We start from the raw sequence: 24,032 nt of genomic DNA, 5'->3' as shown, positions 1-24,032 counted from the left end.
AACGCGTCAATAGCAGGCCGCAGCTTTTCTGAGGCTTCGGGGACAGACTGTGATCCCGTATAATATTTACTCTGCAGATGTTTGAGGGCGAGCTTGCACAATCAATTTCCCTTCAATTCCCCAGTCATATCGTCCTCCAAACCTGACCCCCCCCCCCCCCCCCCCTTTTTTTTTGGTGTCTGTTATACATGTGCATGCCTGTGAGAAACCATGGTGAGCTGAGTGTTTTCTTCTCTTATTACACACATTGATGTGTATGTAGGATGACCACTTGAATCACAGAGGAAGACGGAGGACAAGAGAAAGAACAGAGAGGAGGAGAAATGGGAAAAACATTGTGTGGCCTTTTCCCTGCATTTTGGCTAAAGAGCCTGCTTGGATTTTTTTTCTTTTTTTTTCTCCTCTCTCTGTATCTAAGGACTGTTTGGTGATTAGTATGCAGAAAGGAAGCTGTTTTGCATAATTAAGTGCTACAGAGAACAAGCAACAAAGTTTGTTAGTTTTACAACTAAGAGTTTAATAGTGAACAGAGTTATTCCCGCTCAGATAAAAGTTAAAAGATCATCGTTCAACACATCTTTCTTTATGTTTTTTCATCTTTTTAGACACACAAGTACTTTTTAAAAAGGAATCCAAAGCAGAGACAGATACCATTAAAGTGGTTAATAATCACAGAAGTGGCAACAGTTAGTATCCTACACTTGGAACTGAAAAGTAGATTATTGTTGTACTACACTGTTAATTGTCACACTCATCGTATACAAAAAGGCACAGAAGGCAAGCGATGCTCATCTCAAGGGCTTAGGTTAAAACACAGGACATCAGAGACTCCAGTTTGTCAGGACATGTAGGAAAATTACTGGTGACACATTAAATGTAGGTCTGTTCATCAAATTATTCTCTGTAATAAGGCATAATGCTCTCATCTGAAAAGGTCATTTAATGTTATTTTCTGCGTACAAAATAGAATATAAAAATACATTATAAACTTGTTACAGATGTTACGACTGCATGACTTTCTTTTGTATGAAGGCATCACTTGGTTGGTGTGTGCGTGTGTGTGTGTGTGTGTGTGTGAAACTGTACCATCAGAAACAAACAGATGCAAGTGCAAACACATTAGGGATGAGTTCATCTCCAGCAGAACCAGATACAAAGAAACAAAACAAAACAAAAAACGTAAAAGATAATACTGTTCTCTCAAGGCAGCAGAAAGAAGAACTAGACATATTTCAGGAGCTTCTGTCCTTTATCGTTCTTCCAACTCATATGAACCGCCGTCTGTTTTGGCACTGAAGGAGTACGGGAATATAAAGTCATGAAAGGAAGATTTAGGCTGTGACACAGTGTCCGCAGTCCTAACAAATCAGCGTGAACCCAAATGATATAATTTCAAGCTGGGCGCAAAGCCGTGATGTTGCAGTAAAAAGAGTAAGGTTTGACATTGTTCCATTGCTCTCAATAAATAAAGGCACTGTTGTTCGAGCTCGTACAATACTGTAGTGTGATAAAGGCAAAGGCGTCATTGTGAAAGTCCTCCGGATTTTGACAAAAGGACGGCAACCTCCCGTCTGTGTATCTGTGTGGCCGCTCAGTATCCAGAGGTTTTTAGTTGTTAAGGAAAAAAAAAAAAAACCAGAGGATACTTTGGCATTTTCAATTCAAGGTCTTTTTTTTCTTTTTCCTCATCGAGCACCTGTCGCTTTACGGTGGAAAAGGTTCTGCGCTGGCATTTTGCTTTCCTGAGTGATGACCTTTTGAGTAGTTAAAATGTGTTGAGAAGTAACAAAGTCTCCAACACATTTTTCTTGAAAGTACACGCAGCACAAAACCTTAAACATCAGACACACTCTATGTTACAAGGAAGCATGTTAATATGTGTTGACATAGTTTAACATTTATAATACAGAATATACTGCGATTAAAACAGAAGTACTCGTAGGAGAGGTGCCTGCTGAGGAAACGTTCTTTGAGATTAAAATTGTTGTTTTTTTTTTACAGTTTAGTGTTTATGAAGGGTTTCTGTGCTGATAAGTACCATGGAAATCAGTATAGTTACCATGTTATTAATAAGGTCATTATTATTGCATCGCCGGGCAGCTCAGAGACGGTTTGGCGCAGCCTGGGACTGATTTAGGAGCCCTTCACTTGTCTGGAACCCATCCCTACTAAAGTCATGCAGCTGCAGACTATAATTTTGAGTGTTGGATGTTCAAAAGAGATTCTTAGGCTGGCTTTGGACTTTCAGACGGAAAGGCACATTTGGTAAAGTTTGGGTTAGGATTCGATGACGGCCAGGATCCAGAGGTTTAGTTCCATGATCGCTGTCGTCCCGTTGGCTGGTTAGACAGAGGCAGTCGGGTTGTTCCCAATGTTCTGGTCTCTGGTTGGCTGAGCTGGGGGAGTGGCGGGGCCGCGGGCCAATGAGCACGCCAGCGGGCAGAGATGGGTGGGTCATCAGTGGGCGGAAAGGTCAGAAGGTCAAGGGGGTCATGGGTTAGTTGCCGTGGCAGCTAGAGTTAGACGGACAGAGACGGACAGACGAGGAAAGGAAACAAAAAAAGGGCACATAAAAGGGGACATAAAAAGAAAAAAAGATAGAAGAGAGATTAGTGTCAGCTAGTGGCGTCGGGATGACAACAAGGCAGATCTAAAGCAGCCGCACAGCACGAAGGGCGTTACATCAGCGCTGCACAACCCCTTCATGAGCGCCGCATAGCCGTTCACAAGAGCTCACATCAACCAGCGGGTGTTGACATAAGGAATGGCTGGTTAGCGATGCTCACTTGTGCTCATGAAGGTGTTTGCGGGGTATTGGGAGACGCCCTTCCCGCTGTGAGTCTGCTGCTATAGTGACACTACTCATGCTAGCTGGGCTACGTTTAGCACAGACAGACAGTGAAACCATGGACAGAGAGGGAGACAGCATGGTTCCACGTGGGTGAGAGAGTGACCTTTATGTCCAAAGAAAAGTGCCTGGACCTCACACAGACTTACACTTGCTGACACGTAGAGCTATTGTTTAGCAGCAGGCGTAAAAAAAAAAAATCTTCATGATTAACAGTTGTGATTAACTGATTATTGATTATGGCTTGATTTGTTTGCTATGAAGTATTAGAGGAGCACCGAAACAGCTACAGTAAGCAAAGAGGCACCATAAAGACAGCGATGAGAGGTTAAGAGATGGTGATTTTAAAGTGACTTCGGAAACAATTTAAACAACTACAAGAATTTAGAGGCTTTGGTTTGCTTTAGAGGCTTGTTTCAATACTCATCTTTATTGCCTTTTAGTGTTTTTTTTTTTTTCCATTGTGTACATCAGGAGCATCACCGCTCACACACATATATAGTAGCTAGCTAGTCCATTCTATTGCATATAACAGTCACAGGGCCTGTGAATCGAGAAGGTCACCTCATCTTAAATACACAGAGCAAAACACTGCCTTCATTGCCACCTTCACGGTGGCTAAAACAGTAGTAGCTACACACTTTGAATAAAGTTTACATGGAGACACTTCATCTATAAAAAGCATATCATAAAAACAAAAATAAAAATTTGAAAACTAAATAAAAAAAAAAAGAAAAAAAAAACTACAAGTATTTCCAAGCGATCTTGTTCCATAAGCTTCATATAAGCACTTAAATCCTTAAAATCCCTATATACAAATTTATTTTGCAGCTAAATACATGGTAACAGCACCACTCTGGCTAGGAAATAAATGAAATATGTAAACAGCCCCAATGATAAAGTCCAGTGGGCGACTGATAAGACCACAAACAACAGTATTTCATACAAAAGAGCTTGTAACACAGACTTCAGTAGTTATCACACGCTGTGTTTTAGTAGTAAAACCTAAAGATCAGGATGACTTGAACGACCTTTAGAAAAAATGACAATCAGTTTTACTTTCTTTAAGTGTCATGTAATAAGTGGGGCATTACACAGGTTTTAATTCATTATAAAAAAATTAAAAAAACAAAATACCTGCGGAAATCTAGTGGAATGAAGTTGAGTATAAATAGAACTTCTCACGGTATTTATGTGGTCAGAGGCAGTACTGAGGAGATAAACAGTGACTTAGAGTTTCAGAGACAGGACTCCGGAGTCACGAGGACCGGGTCACATGAATGGAGTGATCCATTCTAATTGAGAGGGTATCGGCCCGTTAGGCTTCCAGTTTAAGTTAGCAGGCGAGCACAGATAACCGCTGCAGCTGTCACCCCTAACATGGTTCCTCCCCGGTATCCTCGCTTATTTCACTGTCACTGCGACAAAAACTGCTTCACATTTGGCAGCGAGGCTGCTCCTGCCTGCAACCTCTGCGCCTGATGCAGTTATTTCTTACTTTTTTTTTAAGGCATGCCGTATTACAGACACATGTAAATTGAGATTGGTCCACTGGTCTGCATGCACACACACTAACACGCACATATACACATACACATCAGGTGGCTGGTGAGCTAACTAACCTCTGTCTGTGGTCACTACCCTTTGGTAAGGATGGATTCTCTTGTCGTGGCGTCGTACCTTAGTGGTCATGGCACCTGCTAACAGCCATTAACATTCCCAAAACAGAACACAGAAGGTTACTCATCAGAAAGGCATCAGACAGTCCACCCATGGCACCAACATCAGTGAAACCAGAAATGTACAGTCTTCAAGGCTGAGGGTGAAAATAAGTAAAAAAAACTAAAGAAAAAAAAAAAAAACACACCTTGCTTCTAAGAGACAGAATGGTTGTTGTTTTGTGGTCTTCTGTTCTCTAGAGAAAATATTAATCCAAACCGCAAATTTCTCACTAAGCTGCACTAGTAGATTCGAAATCAGCTGGAAGCAAAGTCACTCTCTAGCTCTGTGATCAAAGTAAGCTTTACCATAATGTTAAATCGCAAACAGCAGCTCTAAAAAAAACAAAAAAAAAAACAACTATGGGTTTACTAAAAATGTGTTAAAAATTACAAGCGGAAGCTGAATTATTAAAAAAACAGTTAAATAGCTGTCACACCACAACGCTAGTCTGCTAATACAAAGAGGAAATTAACAGGAATGGACACTTGACTACAGAATGACTGTCGAGGAATCTGTCATCCTAAAGTATCAGCAAACCAAGTGTTTGCTCTCAGGGAAAAGTATGTATGGGAGTGTGTGTGTGGGAGGGAGCAAAGGGGTAGGGGGTAGGGGGGTGGATCTCTGCAAGCCAGTCCGTGTGTGCTAAGAAGGGTTGCTATTGCTTAGCCTTTGGTTGGGAAAGCCATACCTGCAAAAACACAGGGAGAAGGGACTGTTAGCCCAGCAATGAGCTTCAGCATGCATCTACGAATCATGTGGATGTATTACAAGAGCTGGATATGGCAGCCAGTTCGTACTAAAGATGAACTAGATGCTACTGCGAGATTATGCTACCTAACTGAGAAAATAAGAACAGAAATCAGCTAAAGCTCGAAGTTCGGGGTTGAAATTTAGTTTACTTCTCAATTTACAAACTCAATTTTGGGAAAAGTTGGGAAGTTACCTAAAATGCAGCATAAACTTTAGTCTGTATTTACAGAAAACATGTCACTTCACTGGCGAGGGTAACCGTATTTAGAAGATATAAGCAAATGTTGGGGGGGGGGGGGGACACACACAAGACAGACGGATGAGTGGACAGAATGACACCGTTACTGCAGCAGGGTGAGGGTGTCGGGGCTGGGTGTAAGAGGAGCTTCTGTTAATGATTTAATCTTTCTGAGCATGAATGGGCCGTGAAACTGTCAGCCACTGCTACTGATTAATGTACATGATGTACCACAAGTATCCTGGAGACCCGCAGTCACCGAACACAGCCTGCTGCTGCACCCTGAAAAGTAACCTAAGCTGAATTATGCAACCAGGAAGCTGAAATTCCGTTGGTTTCTTGAGCTCATCACAGATGACAGAAAGGCGGAGGATACGAGTGGCGTTGTGAGGTTCTTCCTCCTTAAGACGAGAAAGAACTTCCAGACAGAAACGTGCAAAAGCCAGCAGCTGTGACGGCATGGGCATGCATCAGCGACTGGCATGAGCAACTTGTTTGGGTGAGCGTATCGATGATGCAGACGCGTGTGCAGGAATCTCGGAGTTACAATCAAGCAACGTCCTTTCCTCTGGGTTCAGCGGTTATTTCAGCAGAACAACTCCAGACCTCATTCAGTCATAAATGCCTGACTGCCGTCCAGTTCTGTCTCTTAGTTAAAATGTAATCTATATCATGAAGAGGAAAACCAGACAACAATTACCATGACGACCGTTGAGCAGCGGGAACCTTGTTCTCAACCAAAATCAGCAGATTCTTCTTGAAAAACTCAAATTCTACTTTTTTTAAATGTATTTTTTTTTTATATTTTCTAAGTATTTTGGTAATTGATGCATCAAATTAATTGACAAATTAAAGATTTGAGGTTTCAGTTTTGAAAACTTCCCAACTTTTCTAAAAACGGAGTGTTTGAATTTGTAAAGATATTTCTGTGTTTTGTTTTCTGACAACGTCAGAGCTTCACTCTCTCGTGCCACTCAGATCCCCTCGTTTTATTTTATTTGAAAGTTAATTGTCTGTGTGCTTTCACATAACACAGTTAGGTTAAAGACAGAAAAAATAATGTAAAGTGGTTACTTTACATTATTTTTTCTTGTCTTTTAAAGAAAATAATGCATAAGAAAGATCTAATAATGTGGTATAAATGTAGCTTTAGCCTTAAATAGGCTCAAATACTGTGTGGTTTAATCGAGTAATTCCCTCATTTTTGTTTCCACGCTGCGACCGCGAGGAGCGTGAGTCCGCAAATAAACTGGGGTGAAAAAATATGTTTTTCTTGGAGGTGTAATTGAACTGCAAGCGAACAGAGAACTTTCTAAGCAGCGAGTTCAGTCATAAGCTGAGCTGAACACAACTGGGCCGTCCAATGCGAGCTACTTCCTGGCTAACTTTTATGCATCTTTAAAGATCTTTCATCCTTAACTACTTATGGTGTCCATTATCCAGTTTTCATAATACACCCTTTGGCCATGTAAGAGAGTGATGAACGGCTCATTTGTATGTACCTAAAACTCCAGTTGAGTCAATCGGGTATTCCAATATGGAGGGCGTGAGTGTGTAGGGATACTCGTAGGGCGTGTAGATGATCCCGGATTCCGGCCCTTGCTGCACCAGTGCGGGATGTGGATTGCCTCCTGGCATGAGGGCGGAGCTCTGGATCTGACGGATCAACGGCATGAGGGTAGGCGTGGAGACGGGGGCGGGGTTACGCAGAGCTTGAGGCAGGACGGGCGTCGGGCCTGTGATGATCCGAGGCGCCTGAGGGGTCGCTAGAGGGAAGCCGGCGGTGGCTGTAAAGCACACAAACATACAATAATGCAAGTGTGCACACGCCCACACACCAGCACATACAATAGACAGGGATGAAGAGGAGAGGACAAACAGTCTATTTAACGGGAGAAACAGAGGCATTGTTGATATACAGTGGAGTCCTGTGTCTTGACCCTTCCTTTGTCACCCACCAACCCTCCTCCACATGTTACTGTGATGTCATCCTTACGCTTGACATTGGCGTCTCTGTAGGTCCCATTGAGAATGGCCAGCTCCATCAACTGCATTTTCTTCAGGTTGTCCTCCCCCTCGGCCTACGACAGCAGATACAGGCGGATCAGCACAATCAGCTGACACAGCAACGACTGTCATTCACCAGCCAATGAATTAACTCGGTGTCAGAAAGTCGACAAGTTATACAGTTATACAGTAGGCTGAAACTACTTACAAATCAATCGAATGATTAATTTGCTCCAAAAAAGAACAAACTCTTGTTTTGTTTGAGCTTTTGAAAAAAAAAAAAACTCTTACAATGTGTGGAGCGGAGTGGACCAGACCTTGAACACGGCCGCTCCACCACGCAAGACATATTCAGTGTCAAACACGCTAGCTCCTTAGCTCCAGTTACCGCTTGGTGAAAAGCTTGACTGATTTACATTTGGAGAGGAAGGTCAGCTGGGTTAAACTAATACATATCGTTGACTCTGCTCTCCACACATACGGACACACACATGGACGGACATAGATTAACAGGTGTTCAGCTCCTAACTGCAAAGGCACTTCTTACATCTTTTAACCTTCAAACTTGGTCGTGCAGCGACTGAACTGGAAGTGACAGCTGATTGCAGCAATAGGAACCCCCCTGCTGGTCCTTTCAATCTGTTTCCATTGTTGAAGATAATGCAGAGACGAAAAAGGAAGGAGACTTGTGCTTTCAAAACATGTACCTTTGTACTTCTGTACAAAGGAGGAATAATTTCGAGTCTGTGTGTGTGTGTGTGTGCGTCCTCTATATCTGTATGGCCGTGTCTGTACGATTCTCTGATGTGCTTGTGATTTGTCGCCATGTGTGTGAACATACGTGGACGTATGTGTCTCGGTAGGGGAGCAGGACGTGGGCTTGAGAATGTGAGAAATGCAGGAGGGGTCAAATCAAAATGTTTTCTTGTTTGGGAAGAAGAAGAAGAAAGAAAAAAAAAAAAGCATAAGGAATACTGTAGCTGCTAGTTGGGAATAAAGTGAGTTGTGAACGAGTGAAAGGAGTGATGGAGTAGGGAGAACGAGTGAACAGACTCGCCATTCATTCCCTCGGCCTTTCAAACAACCCGGGGTTACTATGGCAACCCTTTTATGCGTGTTCCCTAATTACCCTAACCCCTTACACATACTCTCTCATACACACAGGGGCACACAAAAAAGGCACAAACACACACACTTCTTGAGCTGACAATCCCCTTCCCCCTTCCGTGCATACCAACACAGCCAACACTCATCCAGCCATGCACAGTTTCTCCAGCAGCACCGGAGATAAAAGTTTATATGTCGCATGACTGATACTCACAGCGGGCACGAGAAGTTTCTTGACCTCGTTGATGGCCCGCTGGAGCTTGATCTTGGCGCGGTTGTGCGTGTCCTCCACCGTGATCAGGACGTGGAGGTCCTCGTTGAGGTGCTCCCAGTTGGGCTTGCCTCGGTTCATCTCCTCCTGAAGCACACAAACAGTTTTAAAAGCTCAGTTTAAATGCGTGACACAATCTTGGTCCTTTGCTGCAGAAAGGGAACAGGATTTCACTTTTCTTCTTCCTTGGCTCGGCTTTTGGATCGCGCTCAAACTGCGCACAAACAGACACACACAAGCCTCAAGGTTGTCTAATACAGCTTTCTGAGGCGTATCAAACTCATGAAACGACCGTGCTGTTCCTAAGTGGTTACACAAGATCGGTGCTGTGTTTTAGTGAAGGTTGTGAACCCTGATTCTTTGTGGATATCTCCCCAAACCTCGCCTCTCTTTTGCACGGCTCTTTTCCTCATCAATCCCACCGCGTCTCTCCTTCATTTCGTCAAAACTTGCGCCAAATTACAATTCATATGTTAATTCACTAGCAACAATCATGGTCAAATAATTTACTTTAATAGTATCAAACACTGTTACTGGCTGTAATAAATGACAGTTTGCTTGTTTTCCAAATATGTGAAACTGTATTAGTAGCCTTTTGCTGCTGTAGATGATTGTGACACTTATTGTTTCAAAGGTCATCAGATAAATCAAGATAATTTCTGTAATGTCCGGGAGGTAAAAAGAGGTTTAACCATGTTAAATATATGTTGCAATGCCTGTAGTATGATCTGTCCATTGATCAGTTTAATCTAGACTGGGATAACTTCTGAAAAGACCTCTATTACATGTAGTGTAGGCAGCTAATATTCTCAGTGGTCCAAAACCTCCAGGGTTTTAGGAGTTCAATGCTTCGACAACAACATCTGGATGGATCTGGATGAAACTGGTTTCTATCATAAATGTAGTGACCTGTCAACCGGCCAAAACAACGATTTCTGAAGTAATTTGATTTGAGTAATATCAGCAATGTTTGAGTAAAGTAGCAACATAGCGTCCTTCAGAAGCTTCATCCATATCTGCATAATAAATATGAATCTACAGTCCAGGAGGCAGTTAGCACGGGAAGACCGGAAGCAACGAGAAATAACTCGTCTGATTCTATACACTCGTTGTATTTAGCATTAACATGTGTCTTTGAAAACCTGGTTATAGTTGGATGCCGTACCGGACAGTTGTTCAGACCACATTTGAAGGGGGTCTAAGCTCCAGATTTTCCTGATTATTTTGACACCACAAACATAAATGTGCTGATCACTTTGATGTTTAAGGGGGAACGCTGTTGTTTGTTGGTGGGGTACACTCGGCACCGCTGGATACCAAATCTTACGTAAGGCTGTTGCCAGTTGTGCGAGTAAAGTAAACCACATCAAAGTGAGTTAAAAATAACAATAGGTTACATTAACTTTGAGTTAAGCTGTGGGACTTGTTTCGATGGGTCGGGGAGGGTCCAGATAATAGTTTCAGTTAGTCCGGGCACATCAATGGGCTGTGTGGTCGTGGGCTGACACAAGTTTATAAAAATTGGACCTGGACTGAGATCTGGTCTGTGAAAACAGAAGTCAAGTCCATCTTTTCTTTTCTTTTCTTTTCTTTTCTTTTCTGTTTTTTTTTTTTTTTTTTTTTTTACATTCAAGGCAGGGAAGTGAGATCCAATCACTAGTGGTCACTCAAGACAGATGTTGAGATACATTCCGGTGGTGGGTGTGAACTCATGGGGTCTCGAGTGGAATAGTCTCTTCTTGCTTCATAAGCTTCCTAACTGAGCGAACTGACCTGAACGCATCTAAGTCGTAGCTTTGATAAAAGCTGACCAAGTTCTCTAAATGCTCAGGAAAAGAGCTCCAATCCTTTCTTTATTACCTCCTTTAGCGTAGAAAATACTGCACCATCCGTTATAAAAGGAAAGATCGCTCCACCCTGCCGCTCATTGTGGTTACAGCACTGAAATGTATGCTTGGTTATTTTTCTTTACTTAAAAAAATAATTAAAAAAATACATATACATATTAGAATCCCAGTTATATTTCACGTGACATTTTAACTAATATGATTTTATATAATGCGACTTTGGTGAACTTAAGTACTTAATATATTTTTTGATTCTGTAGTTTCATTACTGCAGACCCACATCACAGCTTAGTTTAAATATGTTCAGATTATCAGTGAGGTATGTTTGGATTATGACAGCAAGGTCAAAGAAAAGGGGGACCATCCAACCATACACATGTACTAAGCTTTCTTCAAGTGTGATCAGATGACTAAAGATGCATGTTAATGCCCAGTGTGAACAAATCCACCTTTCATAACCTCTGAAGCTCACTAATTAATAAAAGAAATTCAAACTGAAGGGATGAATCGTGGATTTAGGGAGGATTATGTGAAAAATAATGTTTTTTGACTTTGTGCAGTGACTTCCAAGTCTGAGACTTTATGCTATAACTATGTAAACCTTATATAATTAAGTGGAAGTAATCTCTAAATCTAACTCTATACGAATTCACTGACATTAAAATATTGCGAGTAAATGAATATCCAATGAAAGTAATAGTCAACTGCCGTCTGGGTTAAAGCAGAGGATTATGAGCGTTGTATCTCAGCGTGGCATTCTGGGAGATTGTATCCTCTGAGGCTGTTTTGTCAAGTGAGCTGTATCCTTCTGAAGAACACTGAAAGTCAACATCTTTCTCCCTTCTCCCCCAGTTGCCTCCCACTGTGTCTCTGTTTTCCTTCGTCTCTGTCTCTGTGTGTTTCTCTGTGTGTCTCCCTCTGAGGGGCGTGCAGGGTAGGGAATGTTCTGGAGAGAGGAGGATGGGGGAGGTGGTGGTGGTGGAGGAATGCTGGACTTGCTCCACCTGCCGTTTGGAGCGCTTGAGCCGACTCCGTCCAACAGCAGACACCAGGGGAGAGGAAGGGAGGACAGATGGACTGAACACCAGGACAGGAAGAAAAAAAACTGAGCACCAAAAAGTCGTCTTGAGAGAAGGACGGATAAACAAACAGATAGATTGACTAAAAGAGTGATAGAAAAACAGAGAGAGATTTATTTTCCCTTCCTAAACCATATTAATTCAACTGAGTTTCACTTTATGTTTGTCTTGGTTCATCAACGCACCTCCCTGTAGTAGTTTTACGTCCTTTTGTAGATCGTGAGTCTCAATACTCATTGTTTTTGTCTTTAATGATTGCTAATCCCATAAACTCAAACATATATTTGTTTGAGACATGAAATTAATTCATGCTGAAACTCATCATTGTTTAATCAAACTTACACTTTCAAGAGAAATAATCACTTCATGCCTTGAAATCTAACATTTGTAACTCTACACCTTTTCTTAAATATTCCCATTAGCCCCACCCCATCACCACAGCTCCTCTGGCGTTGTTGTCGACCCGTTACTACGTTAATGTTAGCAATTGGCAAATAACATGTTATTGGTGTTACAGAAACGTTTTAATCTCTTGCCAGCCCTGACAAGTCCCAAACTCTGGCGGTGTTTTTGAGCTTGTTGATACGCTGCAGTTCCAGGGAGATGAGCCCCAGCCATGATGATGATGGCTGTTTATTTAGCTTGTTTTTATGTTGTTTTTTTTAAATGAAGAGAATCTTTAAGGGATCAAAATCTGCCTATCTGCACCTCTAAAGGTAAGTCAGAGCAAAACATATAGTGACTAAAAGGACAAGGGATGATTGCCGTGAGATTTTCACACGAATGAATAATGTTACTTAACTTGTCTTCCCTTGTTTCTATAATTATTTTAAAGAAGACAAATGATGCACCTTTTTTTGTTCCAAAACAGACAGAATTGAAATCCCTGTGACATGTTTAATCAAAAACACAGCAGGAATACAGGACTACAGCTGTCTTTTAAGCCATGTGTTTATACCTCTGTTCAGAGTGGGCTCAACATCTCAGACTCTTGAACCCCCCTCCTTAAGTAGGGTGCACCTCTTTTTGAGGATTTTGTGCTACCGTCATCTGAGGTAAATCAAATGCAACACAACGTGAAATTGATTGGCGTTAAAGATTACCTTTGATCTGCAGCTGTGACGTTACAGTATCCTGCAAACCAGAGTGAGGCATCCCCAAACAGAGGGACATGCTTATGTTGTGTTGCAATTTCTGAGTTGGCAGGTCCTTTACCTCCAGATGTTTGTTTTTCATTTTATGTGCGGATAATAAGCCGGATGTAATATTATGCATGTGATATTATGTGATATTAACCTTTTAAGGGAGTAAAAGTTAAAAGTGTGACCCCTGGTAATATTGTGCTTGTTTACCTTTTTCTTATCTCTCATGGAGCCCTTTCCTCGCACCATTATCTTGCAGCCAGTCTCTGCCTCCAGTTGTTTGGCGGTCAGTCCCCGTGGGCCCAGGATCCTCCCAACAAAGTTGAACTACACAAACAGAGTAAAACACATGTTAAAAAAAGGGTAAAGAAAAGGTGAGGCATTTTAGAAACCGTTTTTTTTTTACAGTGCGAGTGTATTCCCACGAGGGACGGGGAATACGCCGTTGAGATTTGTGCATCTGTAATGTGTTTGTGTTACTAAGAGACAGAAATAGCTCATTATATGGGTTCTGGCTGGTGTTGTTGGCATGACAGGACAGCGCCGTTCTCTTAACCTTATCTGTCACTACGACTGAGTGATTAACTAGACAGCTGTCCCTCTCCATGTGTGTTGTTTCTTTCGCCCCGTCTCTTTCCGCCGCTCTCACAACAATTGCCCAACCTGATCATCTACGATACTTTTTCAGAATCTACCTTAATGTCCTCTTCATTAACAGTTGCAGTGCATTGCGACCTACAGGACGCCGCTCCACACTCAGCGACGCACACATGCACACGAATCCAGACAGGGGAACAGCTCTCTAAATTTAACCTTGATCTCAACTGTTTTCCAAAGTCCTCGTGTGTGTGTGTGTCCTGTTAGTGCGCTGTCATGTGAGTGAGGACAGCCCGTCATTGTAGTGGGTGATTGGCGAGCTGATGCATGGAGAAAATCATGTGAGCCATGCAATCTGGATCAACGCAACTCATATTGGAGTGCTTAGCTGTACTTGGCATGAGCAGCGATGTGCTGGATGGTAAAGTCTTTTCACTGAAGTGCTCTTATCTTTATATTTAGAGGGAAAAAAAACTTAATCCAGCTCTTGAAACTCTTACAAATATCTACGCTGTAAACTTTGGGTTAAAAGTCATGTCATAGCGGGGACATTTGCATCAGAATGTTGCTGCATTGGAAAAAAAAATTGTAATATTGATTTGAGGCTTCACATATTACTGGATTTCTTTTATTTCTTAAATTCATTTTCCTCTTTTTTGTGCTACTGCCACAGGTTTGATGACGTTGATCTATTTTAACCTCAGATTACATCACTGCGAGGGTGTGAGCAAAGATGATCTCAGAATGAAATCAGCCTTTAGATAAAATCCAGAGCTAAATATCCCTGTGATTAAGAGCCGCACTTAATTTCCGGCAGCCTTTCTTTAACTCTGAAGAGATAAAGCAACAACAGCGACAGGTAAACAGAGACCGTTCCATAGAAGGTGGAAGGTCTTGGTGGGGACCACTCACGTCGGGGTACTCTTTGACGGGCACGTAGAGCTTCTCCTGCAGCTGAGCCACAGGGCCGATGGCTTCGGGAAGCTCCTCCATGTCGCGGCCGTTGAACATGCCGCCATTCAATGTGTCGTTGTACATGTCTTTGCGCACCCTGCCGATTTCTTGGAGACAGAGAAAGAAAAAAAAGGGGTTAAAGTTGAGTGAACTGAGTGGAAAAAGAAGACCAAGAGGTTTCAGATTTCTTTCGTCAGACTGTCCATTCGTGAGGACGATGAGTCACCGTCACCAGAATTAAAGGCTGACTGTGACAGCTGACAGACAGACAGGCAGTGACACAGGCAGACAGACAGGCACAAGCATTCTTCACCACAATGTAGAATGTAACTACCGAATGCTTTGAAATCAGGCCTCCTCCATTACAAACAATTTTCTCCTTTCAGTTTCTTTCCCTTTAACCCAAACACGCTGGCCATTCCCTCTTTCACTCCACAAATAATACCCGGGGGAAAGAAACATACGTTAGTGGTGATCACAGCAGCCTGTGCTATCTGAGATTGCTTCTGAGCTTCTCGCGCAGGTCGGTTATTCAACGACCACAAACAAAAAGCGTCAATGTCCATCAGTAGGGCTGCAAATATTTGCCATATTGATCAGTTTGCATGTTCTTCTTTTTAATTAACTGAATAAAAATCAGATAAATGTTTGTTGCTTTGACTAGTTGTCTGTTCAAAACTAAAAAATAATTAGTTTCAAAGAATATAAAGCAATTTATCTCCACAGGGAGCAGAATGCCCCCGCCCCCCCGAGGGGGTTTTGTTTTAAAAAGACTATAATTATTAAAACATCTTGCAAACAATTTCCTGAGTTGCTGCTCAAGAGTATGTTTGCTCTGGGCATTCACTGAAAACTCCCTTCAGTTTTTGTAATAATAATAATAACAACCCTTTTTTTTTTCTCTTCAACATTAAGTTGATATTACTAAGTTGTGAGATTTGTGGCTTGGGTTGGCTCCAGAAGCTCTGCTATAAACCAGACAACGTTTCTCTGCTTGTGTATTTGTTTATGCCCGTCTCAGTGGCCGAGGTTTGCCTCTTATATCTTTCTAATGACACCGTTGCACAATAATAACCGGCTACTGCAACAGACAGGCACATGCAACACATACACACACACACAGACCCCCGGTTGGAAGTCACAGACATACCAACACACACACACACACACACACACACACACACACACACACACACACACACACACACACACACACACACACACACACACACACACACACACACACACACACACACACACACACACACACACACACACACACACACACACACACACACACACACACACACACACGGCAGAATAACTGCCTTGGGGCACAAATATCATCTGACCTAAGCAGGCTGACGAGCACGTCTCCTCCCTCAGAGTGATAAGTCTGACCATAACTACAGTAGGAAGCTATAATTACAGCCACTACCACGGTGACAAAGATGATCCTCTAATAACCTATTCTGGCTTATTACAGACCAAAAGTTACAATTAAAACACACACACACAAACAAATCTGCACAGGCAAGCATGGCCTTTGTCACACTTCAGTTAAATGTAGAGAAAGAGAAGTGAAAGAAGAACAAGAGAGTGGGTCGAAGGAGAGAAAGATTAATGTGTGTGTGTGTGTGTGTGTGGGCTGAAGCTAGTCTTATCTTAATACTTCAACTTGTCATAGATTTAAAAACAGAACTGACACGACAAAAGTGTTGTTGGACATTAACTACCCAGACTTGCTGTCTGAGTAACCTGCACTCGTAATTCAGCCAGAAGATCCAGCCAGGGCTGAAAATGGTCACAGCACACAGCCTTTTATGTTAACCTTGGGAGTCATAATCACGCGTCCGGGGTGAATATGCTCAGCTGTCGGTCCACACCGTGAACGCAGATGTTGAGAGATGTTAGGATGACCTGCTTGCTAAGCTGTGGAGGTCGCCCCGGTAAGAAACCGACTGTGCTGTGTCATGAGACTTGTCACAGAGCACAAAGTCAGGACCACGATGATCCTGATGTGCAACAAAAGTGGCATCATCAGGGCCTTAATGGTCCTGGAGCCACTTTTCAAGGATGACACTCAAAAAGGAGACACAGGCGACATTTACAACTTCACATAAGGAGCCGTGCCTCCCAGTCTGAGTCTCATGTTGTAAAAATGTTGGCTATCAACAAGTGATGTGAACTGTTGGGGCAACATGACGACGGGCCGTATAAGCAGCTTCAAATCAAATACTTTACAATGTGACACGGTCTCGTTCCTGCACAGGGATGGGCTGCAGCATTCACATAAGCCTGCGCATTAGGTCACTGGGAAAGACTAACAACTGTCTGTTTGTTCCCATCACCAACTAGCCCAGTGTGTGTGAGTGTGTGAGTTTGCATGTGCATGTGTGTGTGTGTGTGCATGTGAGGGTACTCCACTGCCCTTCTCCTCTTATCAAGAAAAAAAGTGATCTGACAATAAACATTGGAATGAGCTACAACACATACTCAACCTTAAATATTTACCCTCTCTTAACATGTTCAAACACATGTTAAAATCAGTTTTTACAGAATGTCATTGTTTTTAATCAAGTGTCATTCTTGTCATGAATTCTTTTTAGCTTTCTGATCCTTGTATGTTTGTTTTGTTTTGATATTTTTTTATTTTTTGTAAAGTTACTTGTCCTTGTATGTATTTTCTTTTATAAGAAACTGAATTTATTTTTTTGCTGCTATCTTGACCAGGACTCCCTGGCAGAAGAGATATTGTATCTCAATGGGACTTTCCTGAATAAATAAAGGATAAATAAAAAATAAATAAAAATATCCACTTTCCGTCACAGATTTAGGGATTTGCAAGGTCCCAGTGCTTTGGGTGCCAACAGTGAGAGGGAGGTCTCCGGGGTGATTTATCACCGGCATCAGACCAGTGTTGGGGACAACACTGCTGTCACGTTTCCAAGGAGACGCGCAGGAATCCCTGCTCTCAATGGCCGGCTACTCAATAAAGTGAGTCAATAAGGGCTACTTTTATGAATCCCGCCGTGTTTAAATGTGAAAAGATGGACTTATTTCTTGTGTCGGGTGCGAGGGTTGAATGGGAGCGGGATGAGAGGCCAAAGGGCGGCCGGGTTACCTTCATCCAGCAGCCGCTCCAGGTGCGTGAAGATGCCGCTGAAGTTGGGCAGCGAGCTCATCACCTTCCTGTCGTTCATCAGCTGCATCAGGTAGTCCGGGTTGGACTTGGGTCTCTCCTTCACCTCCGTCTCTCCGACCATGACTCCGGCTTGCAGGGGGAACTTGTGATGTTGTCTCCAGTGAGAGGGCGCCGCGAGGATCCCAGGGGACTCCGCCAGCCGCGACCCGCTCACCGCCGCTCCTCTCTCCGCTCAGTCCGCCCGGTGCTGCGGCCGCTGCGACCTGCTGTCTCCCCCCGGAACCGGCCCCCCCTCCACACTCTCAGCGAGACAAACTCCGGAGTTAGTTGGTCAAAGTTCCGTTAAAGGGGGCGATGCGGCTCTGCTTTGACACTTCAGCCTCCTCCGCTGCGCTGGTGTGGGGCTGGCTGCAGAGCTGAGAGAACTAGTTCCTCCGCCGTGACCCCTCCGCTGTGCCCGGTGTGTGGCTGCGCTGCCGCGGGGAGCTGCTCCTTATCATATGATTACAGTGCGGCGGCGGCGGCGGCACGGGCGGACTGGCGGGGGCGCGCCGCGCGCCGCCGCTAAAGACACGGAGGAGGGGGCTCGTGCTCGTGACCGTCACTCCCCCCTCCCCGAGGCTTCACATGTATAACAATGTTAGGGGCCACAGGTATGGACACCTGTTCAGCAGCAGCGCTGTCCGTCACCAGCCGCCTTAAAGGCTGTGTGTATAAGCACAAAAACTGCACTGCAAGTTACAACTTTATATCTAACTTTATATATACTTATAAACAGTACTCGAGTTGTAAAAAAAAGATCAGGGGGGATGGTGGATTTTATCATATGGGGATAGTCCTTCACAGGATAAGTAAAATGGATCACTGCAAAAACTCAAAATCTTAACAAGAATATTTGTCTTATTTCTAGATAAAATGTCTCATTTTAGTAAAAAAAATCTCATTACACTTAAAACAAGACTCATCACTGGAAAAAACTACAATTTTCACCTGTTTCAAGTAGATTTTCACTTGAAATAAGTAGAAAAATCTGCCAGTGGAACAAGATTTTTTTGCTTGTAATAAGAAGATAAATCTTGTTCCACTGGCAGATTTTTCTACTTATTTCAAGTGAAAATTTACTTGAAACAGGTGAAAATTGTCAAATAAGTTATTTGTAATAAATAATAAGTTATTTATTTTCTGGTGATGACTCTAAATGTTGAAATAGCAGTAAAACCACATTCATTGATGAAATGACATAAGGGATGGAAAGGTGGGATGGCAGTTTTACAGGGGGGATGATTTGGACCGTTTTTATTTCAGGAGGGATGCCATCCCCCCTCATCCCCCCTCAACTCGAGTACTGCTTATAAAGAACTTAATCACAATATTCTACAGTCCTGTATACATGTATATATCCTTTTTTTGTCGGAGGAGAGAAAAAGTGTGTAAAACCAACCACACATATGGTATTCAGCAATGTTTCTAAACATTTCAGCTGTTATTTTATATGCTTTCAGATAAAAACAGCAGAGTAGAAACTTGGGACGAATCAGCATAAAATAGACAAACTATAAAACTCAAAAATACCTCAAAACTGTGAGTATGTAGAGTCTAAAAATGATTAGGGTCCAATGACAATCATACTTATTTATTTACTCATTCATTGATTTATTTTTCCTTTAAGACACTTGCTTTTAATGTTAGAACACACTTGTCATTTCTAAATCATAATAAGTGTTTATATGTATTTTTTAAAGCAATAAGACCCATTTAGTTACAACAGAGTTCACTGAGTATTTACTTAGTCAAAATCACTGTCATAATTCTTATTATTAAATAATTTAAACGTATAATTCTTCGATAACAGTTTCACAAGGTCAGTTTAAAATATAACCCATCGTTTAGCTAAAAAGTTGAAGTATTAGTTTTGCATGTTAATGCGTCATTGGTAGTAATAGTAATTTAATAATATAACACAAGAACAAGCCCACTCAGTGAGAGCCTTTGCTCTGGAAGAGTTTATTGTGTTTAGGTGATGATACGGTACTTTTCTCAAGTTAAAACTTCAATTTGGTAATGTTTAATGTGCTTTAGTAGTAGAGTGAAATCAACCCTTTCATCCCTGCTAACGTGAACCGATCTCCTGTCCACGCCCTTCTCTCCGTGGACATTTGTTGAGCTGAGGACCCTGAAATAATAAGACGGCGTGAGGGTCGTATTTGTTCTCTCTGGGAGGCTGCTGCAGCCTCCCAGAGAAAATGTTACCGCTAAAGGAACAGATAGGTGTGAGAGGCTAAACTTATCTCGCTGTAAATCACACACACACACACACACCGGTGCACGCACACACACACCGGTGCGTGCACGCACACACACACACACACACACACACACACACACACACACACACACACACACACACACACACACACACACACACACACACACACACACACACACACACACACACACACACACACGCAGAGGCGAGACAATATGTATGTCCATGCATGCCTCAGCTCAAAGGCTTTTGTCAGGCGATGCTGGCCTCCCACCTGGTTTCTCTCCCTTGTCCACTGTTAGATGCAGAGTCTGTTGTTGTCTTGTAAGACTAAACTTATGATTGAGGCTGTTTGTGTGTGTGCCTGGGTGTGTGTATGTGTGTGTGAGCTTGTGTGAGAGTAGCAGGAATTGTAACGGGGCAGCAGTGTTGGTTATGGCTGGTCAGCTGGTATGGCGAGTATTCAGGGCGGGGGCAGTGCATTGTCCTCTCATAGCTCCAACAATGCCCCTCTGAGCAGGCCACACATCTACCAGTCACGGGCCTCTCTTCCCCTCTCAGCTTCTGCCTCTGCTTTTCTTTCGGTCTGCCATGTTCAGTCAGCCCACTGTGAAGTGTTAAAGCGAGGTGTGTCGGCAGCGACCCTAACCTCTGCCGGAGACCTCAGTCACAGCCAGCTCCAGCACCTGTCGTTCATCGCTCCACACCTTGCATGTTTATTATCCCCTTGAATTAATTCATAAAAAAGGGTTGCATATTCATCAGGGCCACTCTCATGTTCATAATTTAAGCTCAGTCAAACTCAAACCCTCGAGGATGTAATGATGTTTCTTATCCAGAGTTGAAAAATTCCTGTAAAGAAACTCTGGTGGATCCGAGTTTGGTTTTATCTGTAGCTGACTAAATCCTTTGGAAATATGGTTAAATGTTCTGGAAACCTTTCTTTTTCTTTTAAGAGAGCAGTTGGATGACGATTCAGTCAACAGGAAACTAATCGATATGGATCTCCATCAGATTGAATCAGTGATTGAGGTCATTTTTGAAAAAAAAAAAAAAAAAAAAAAATGAGATCTGCTTTGTGGTATCAACTGGTTCAGAGTAAACATGCTGCTGCATTTCTGTATAATGTTATCCTAAAGGAAATATCTGAAGGTTTTGGTGTATATTTTTATTCTCATGGGAAACCTGTGCAAAGAAAAGTTTCAACATTTGACCATCTTTTAAGCCAGTCATGGAAACAGACTAGTCATCATTGTCTCATTTATCACTGCTTTCTGACATTTGTAAGGTAAATTATTACAGCTTCACTTCCAAGATTATCCTATAATGAAATCAGTTTGCAACTCCTCATATTGATACATGTTTCAAAATGCATATAGGAGTTAATATACTGTGCATAGTATGTTTCATAGTATGTATTCATTCATTTCAAGGAGAATTAATGTAAACAGGAGATTGCACACAATGAGACATTTTAAACATATTTTGAATTATTTTCGACCGATCAACTGATAGTACTTTTTTTTTCATAATAATAAAACAAAATATTTTTATATTTTTATCACATTAATGGTTAGTCAGAAATATAATCATTGAATCTATTATCTAAGATATGTGTTACTGTTTTTCAAACTATAAGCATTGTTTTCTCCACAATGTGTTGTTGTACGGAGACGATGTTTTTCATTGTTTTTTTTTAAGGTCAGATGGACCTAATCTTATATGAATTGAGTTTTATTTATTCAATTTATAGATAAACTTGAGTTACAGTTTTCTTCAAGGTTGTTCAACAGAGAGAGGAACAGGCCTCGTACATCATGATGGAAATGCGCCCTCTTGTGGGCTTTTAACGTAACTACAGCCCCAAAGCGAGTCAGCGGCACAAACTTACAGTAGTTGGACACCACTCACAAAATTGGTCACAGATGGAATTTGGAGTTTAAATAAATACTTTTGGAAGCGACATTACATAAAAGTTATATGTAAACAATAATCAAAGCAGCAAGAGAATCTTACATTCCAGATTTCAGAGCCACGGAGGATAAACTAAATCAGCTGGAAAATTAAGAACATATGCGATTACAGTTGGACGTCTGTAGAGAATTAAATCAGCAGTCCTATTTCTTTTTTCTTTACAATTGTTTGTACCTGAAACCACCAAAAGAGGGCAGTAGAGATAATACAAAGGATAAATTACAAAACAGGATAGAATGAAATGTCCCTCTGGGGACAACCACTCACCAGCAAAACACACATTACAGCAAGTGACATAACACAATTTTATTGACTCGAGGAATGTTTTAAGCACAATATTGACATGGATTTACTCTGATTTTAGTGTTTTTCATTCATATGGTATGAAGCAGGGTTTGAAGCCTAAGTGCACCCCATAATCCAGTAGTTTGTAGAACCACCTTTAGCAACAATCTCTTTTTTTTAATGATCAGTGTCTCACATTATTGTTAAGAAAGAATCATCATATACTCTTCTGCACAATGTTGCTGTAGTTCATTGGGATTTGCGTTCGTTTATGCACAGCTCTTTTTAAGGTCCTGCCACAGCAGTTCAGCTCAGCTGTGTTCAGGTCTGGTCCATTGCAACACCTTGACTCTTTTCTTTTTCAGAAATTATACAGTAGATTCTGTGATGTGTTCATGACAGTATTTTCTTAATTCAGTTCATGGTCAACGCAATGACTGCAAAAGGGTTCAAATAATCCCCCCTCCACCAAGCCCCACAGATGTTTCCAGGTGTTTCTGCTGATTTGCTGCGTCTGGCATTTTCCCAACATAATCCTTTCCCTTATGGCCGTTGAAAGTGACTCTACAACCCAGCCTAGATTGATTGGCAGTAACAGCCGGGTCTCTAAGATCCTTGCTGATGCCTTTCCACCTTGGTATTGTCTTTGTCCGGAGTTGCACACACGAAAAAGAAAACCCAGCAGAAACTTTCATATGATTTTAAAGAAATGCTCAAAACTACTGACAATCACGTGATCAGCAGTTTCTTAGAGCACTACGAAGTAGGTTTTGCTATTTTTGCTCAGCCCTCCCATGGCCAGGTTAAGACTCTGGGATGACACTTTTGTCTGCTCTCCCGCTCAGTAATACCATCCTTACTTTCTTGAGTCTCTTTGGCTCTGGCATCTTGTGCTCGTACCTCTGTAGCTCCGTGAGCTGCTGTAATTGTTGTTAATATGACACGGTACCAAGAAGATGTCTAGTCGTTACAACACGGTGTGACGTGTCATGTGGTGTCCTCCTGGGGTTTCATTGAACTCATTTGAAGTTCTTTCTACTCTTTCTTCCTCACATCACTGTAATCTGCCTTAAACGCTTACATTAAGCTACTTGACTTTACAGTGTAGATGAACATTTCAATAACGATGATCAAAGGCTTGTTCTCAGTTAATCAAGTTGTGGATGCAGGGCTGCTCCTTTCAGAGGTGAACATTTACTTTGATGCGTTTCCACTAATATTCAAGAGTTACTTTCACTACCTCAAACTTTCAGTAGTTTTTTTTGTAACACTGAAAGTAGATTTTGATTGTAATCCCTTTCTTTTACTTTTTTAAACACAGATACTGTAGCTTAAGTTTAAAGGGTACTTTACTCTGAGACCTGAATATTTGCTCCATCACTATACACACTTTGCTGCGTGTTTTGTAGAAAATCCCTAAAGTACCACATTGTTTTACTTTCGTCTGCTTTCCTTTACTCTGATCTTCACTCTCACTTATTTGTCGCTCACTTTTCTCCATCTGCCTGCCCACCTGCTCACCTGCCCACTTGCTCACCTGCCCACTTGCTCACCTGCTCACCTGCTCACCTGCTCCAAGGGCTGACGCTAATCTCAAGCCGATTAGGCTTCTTATCTGCTCAGCGCTGGTTTATGTGCTTTGGTCCAACAAAAATACCGGGTAGATCTGGCCTCTTACTGTTCCTGCTGACTCTTCACACAAGCCCACTCATACACACACCCCATCCAACGCCCCCACCCATGGGCTGCAGGTAAGCCACATCTGATATCACGGCTCCTCATCTATCATGTTGGGAGTTT

The 24,032-nt window shown here is 42.2% G+C and overlaps 1 protein-coding gene across 6 annotated transcripts; it reads right to left on the bottom strand.

The window, feature by feature from the left end:
* Positions 1-917: 917 nt before the first annotated feature.
* Positions 918-18,232, bottom strand: qki2 (QKI, KH domain containing, RNA binding 2). 6 transcript variants are annotated; one of them, XM_061708858.1, is made up of 9 exons: positions 17,687-18,232; positions 14,521-14,669; positions 13,222-13,338; positions 8,887-9,030; positions 7,555-7,639; positions 7,061-7,345; positions 5,259-5,282; positions 4,471-4,548; positions 918-2,513 (listed from the first exon to the last, which is right to left on the bottom strand). In XM_061708858.1, the coding sequence occupies exons 1-9, from the start codon at positions 17,826-17,828 to the stop codon at positions 2,491-2,493; spliced, it is 1,047 nt and encodes a 348-aa protein (XP_061564842.1). In that variant the 5' UTR covers positions 17,829-18,232; the 3' UTR covers positions 918-2,490. The 6 variants fall into 6 exon arrangements, with proteins under 6 accessions (XP_061564842.1, XP_061564843.1, XP_061564845.1 ...); XM_061708859.1 differs by having other exon boundaries at positions 4,471-4,545; XM_061708861.1 differs by lacking the exon at positions 5,259-5,282.
* Between the last annotated feature and the right edge of the window lie 5,800 nt (positions 18,233-24,032).

This window comes from Cololabis saira, chromosome 19 (assembly GCF_033807715.1).
Source record: "Cololabis saira isolate AMF1-May2022 chromosome 19, fColSai1.1, whole genome shotgun sequence".
Taxonomy (NCBI): Eukaryota; Metazoa; Chordata; class Actinopteri; order Beloniformes; family Belonidae; genus Cololabis; species Cololabis saira.
The sequence above is the reverse complement of the archived record's forward strand: the minus strand, read 5'-3'. Positions and strand labels throughout refer to the sequence as shown.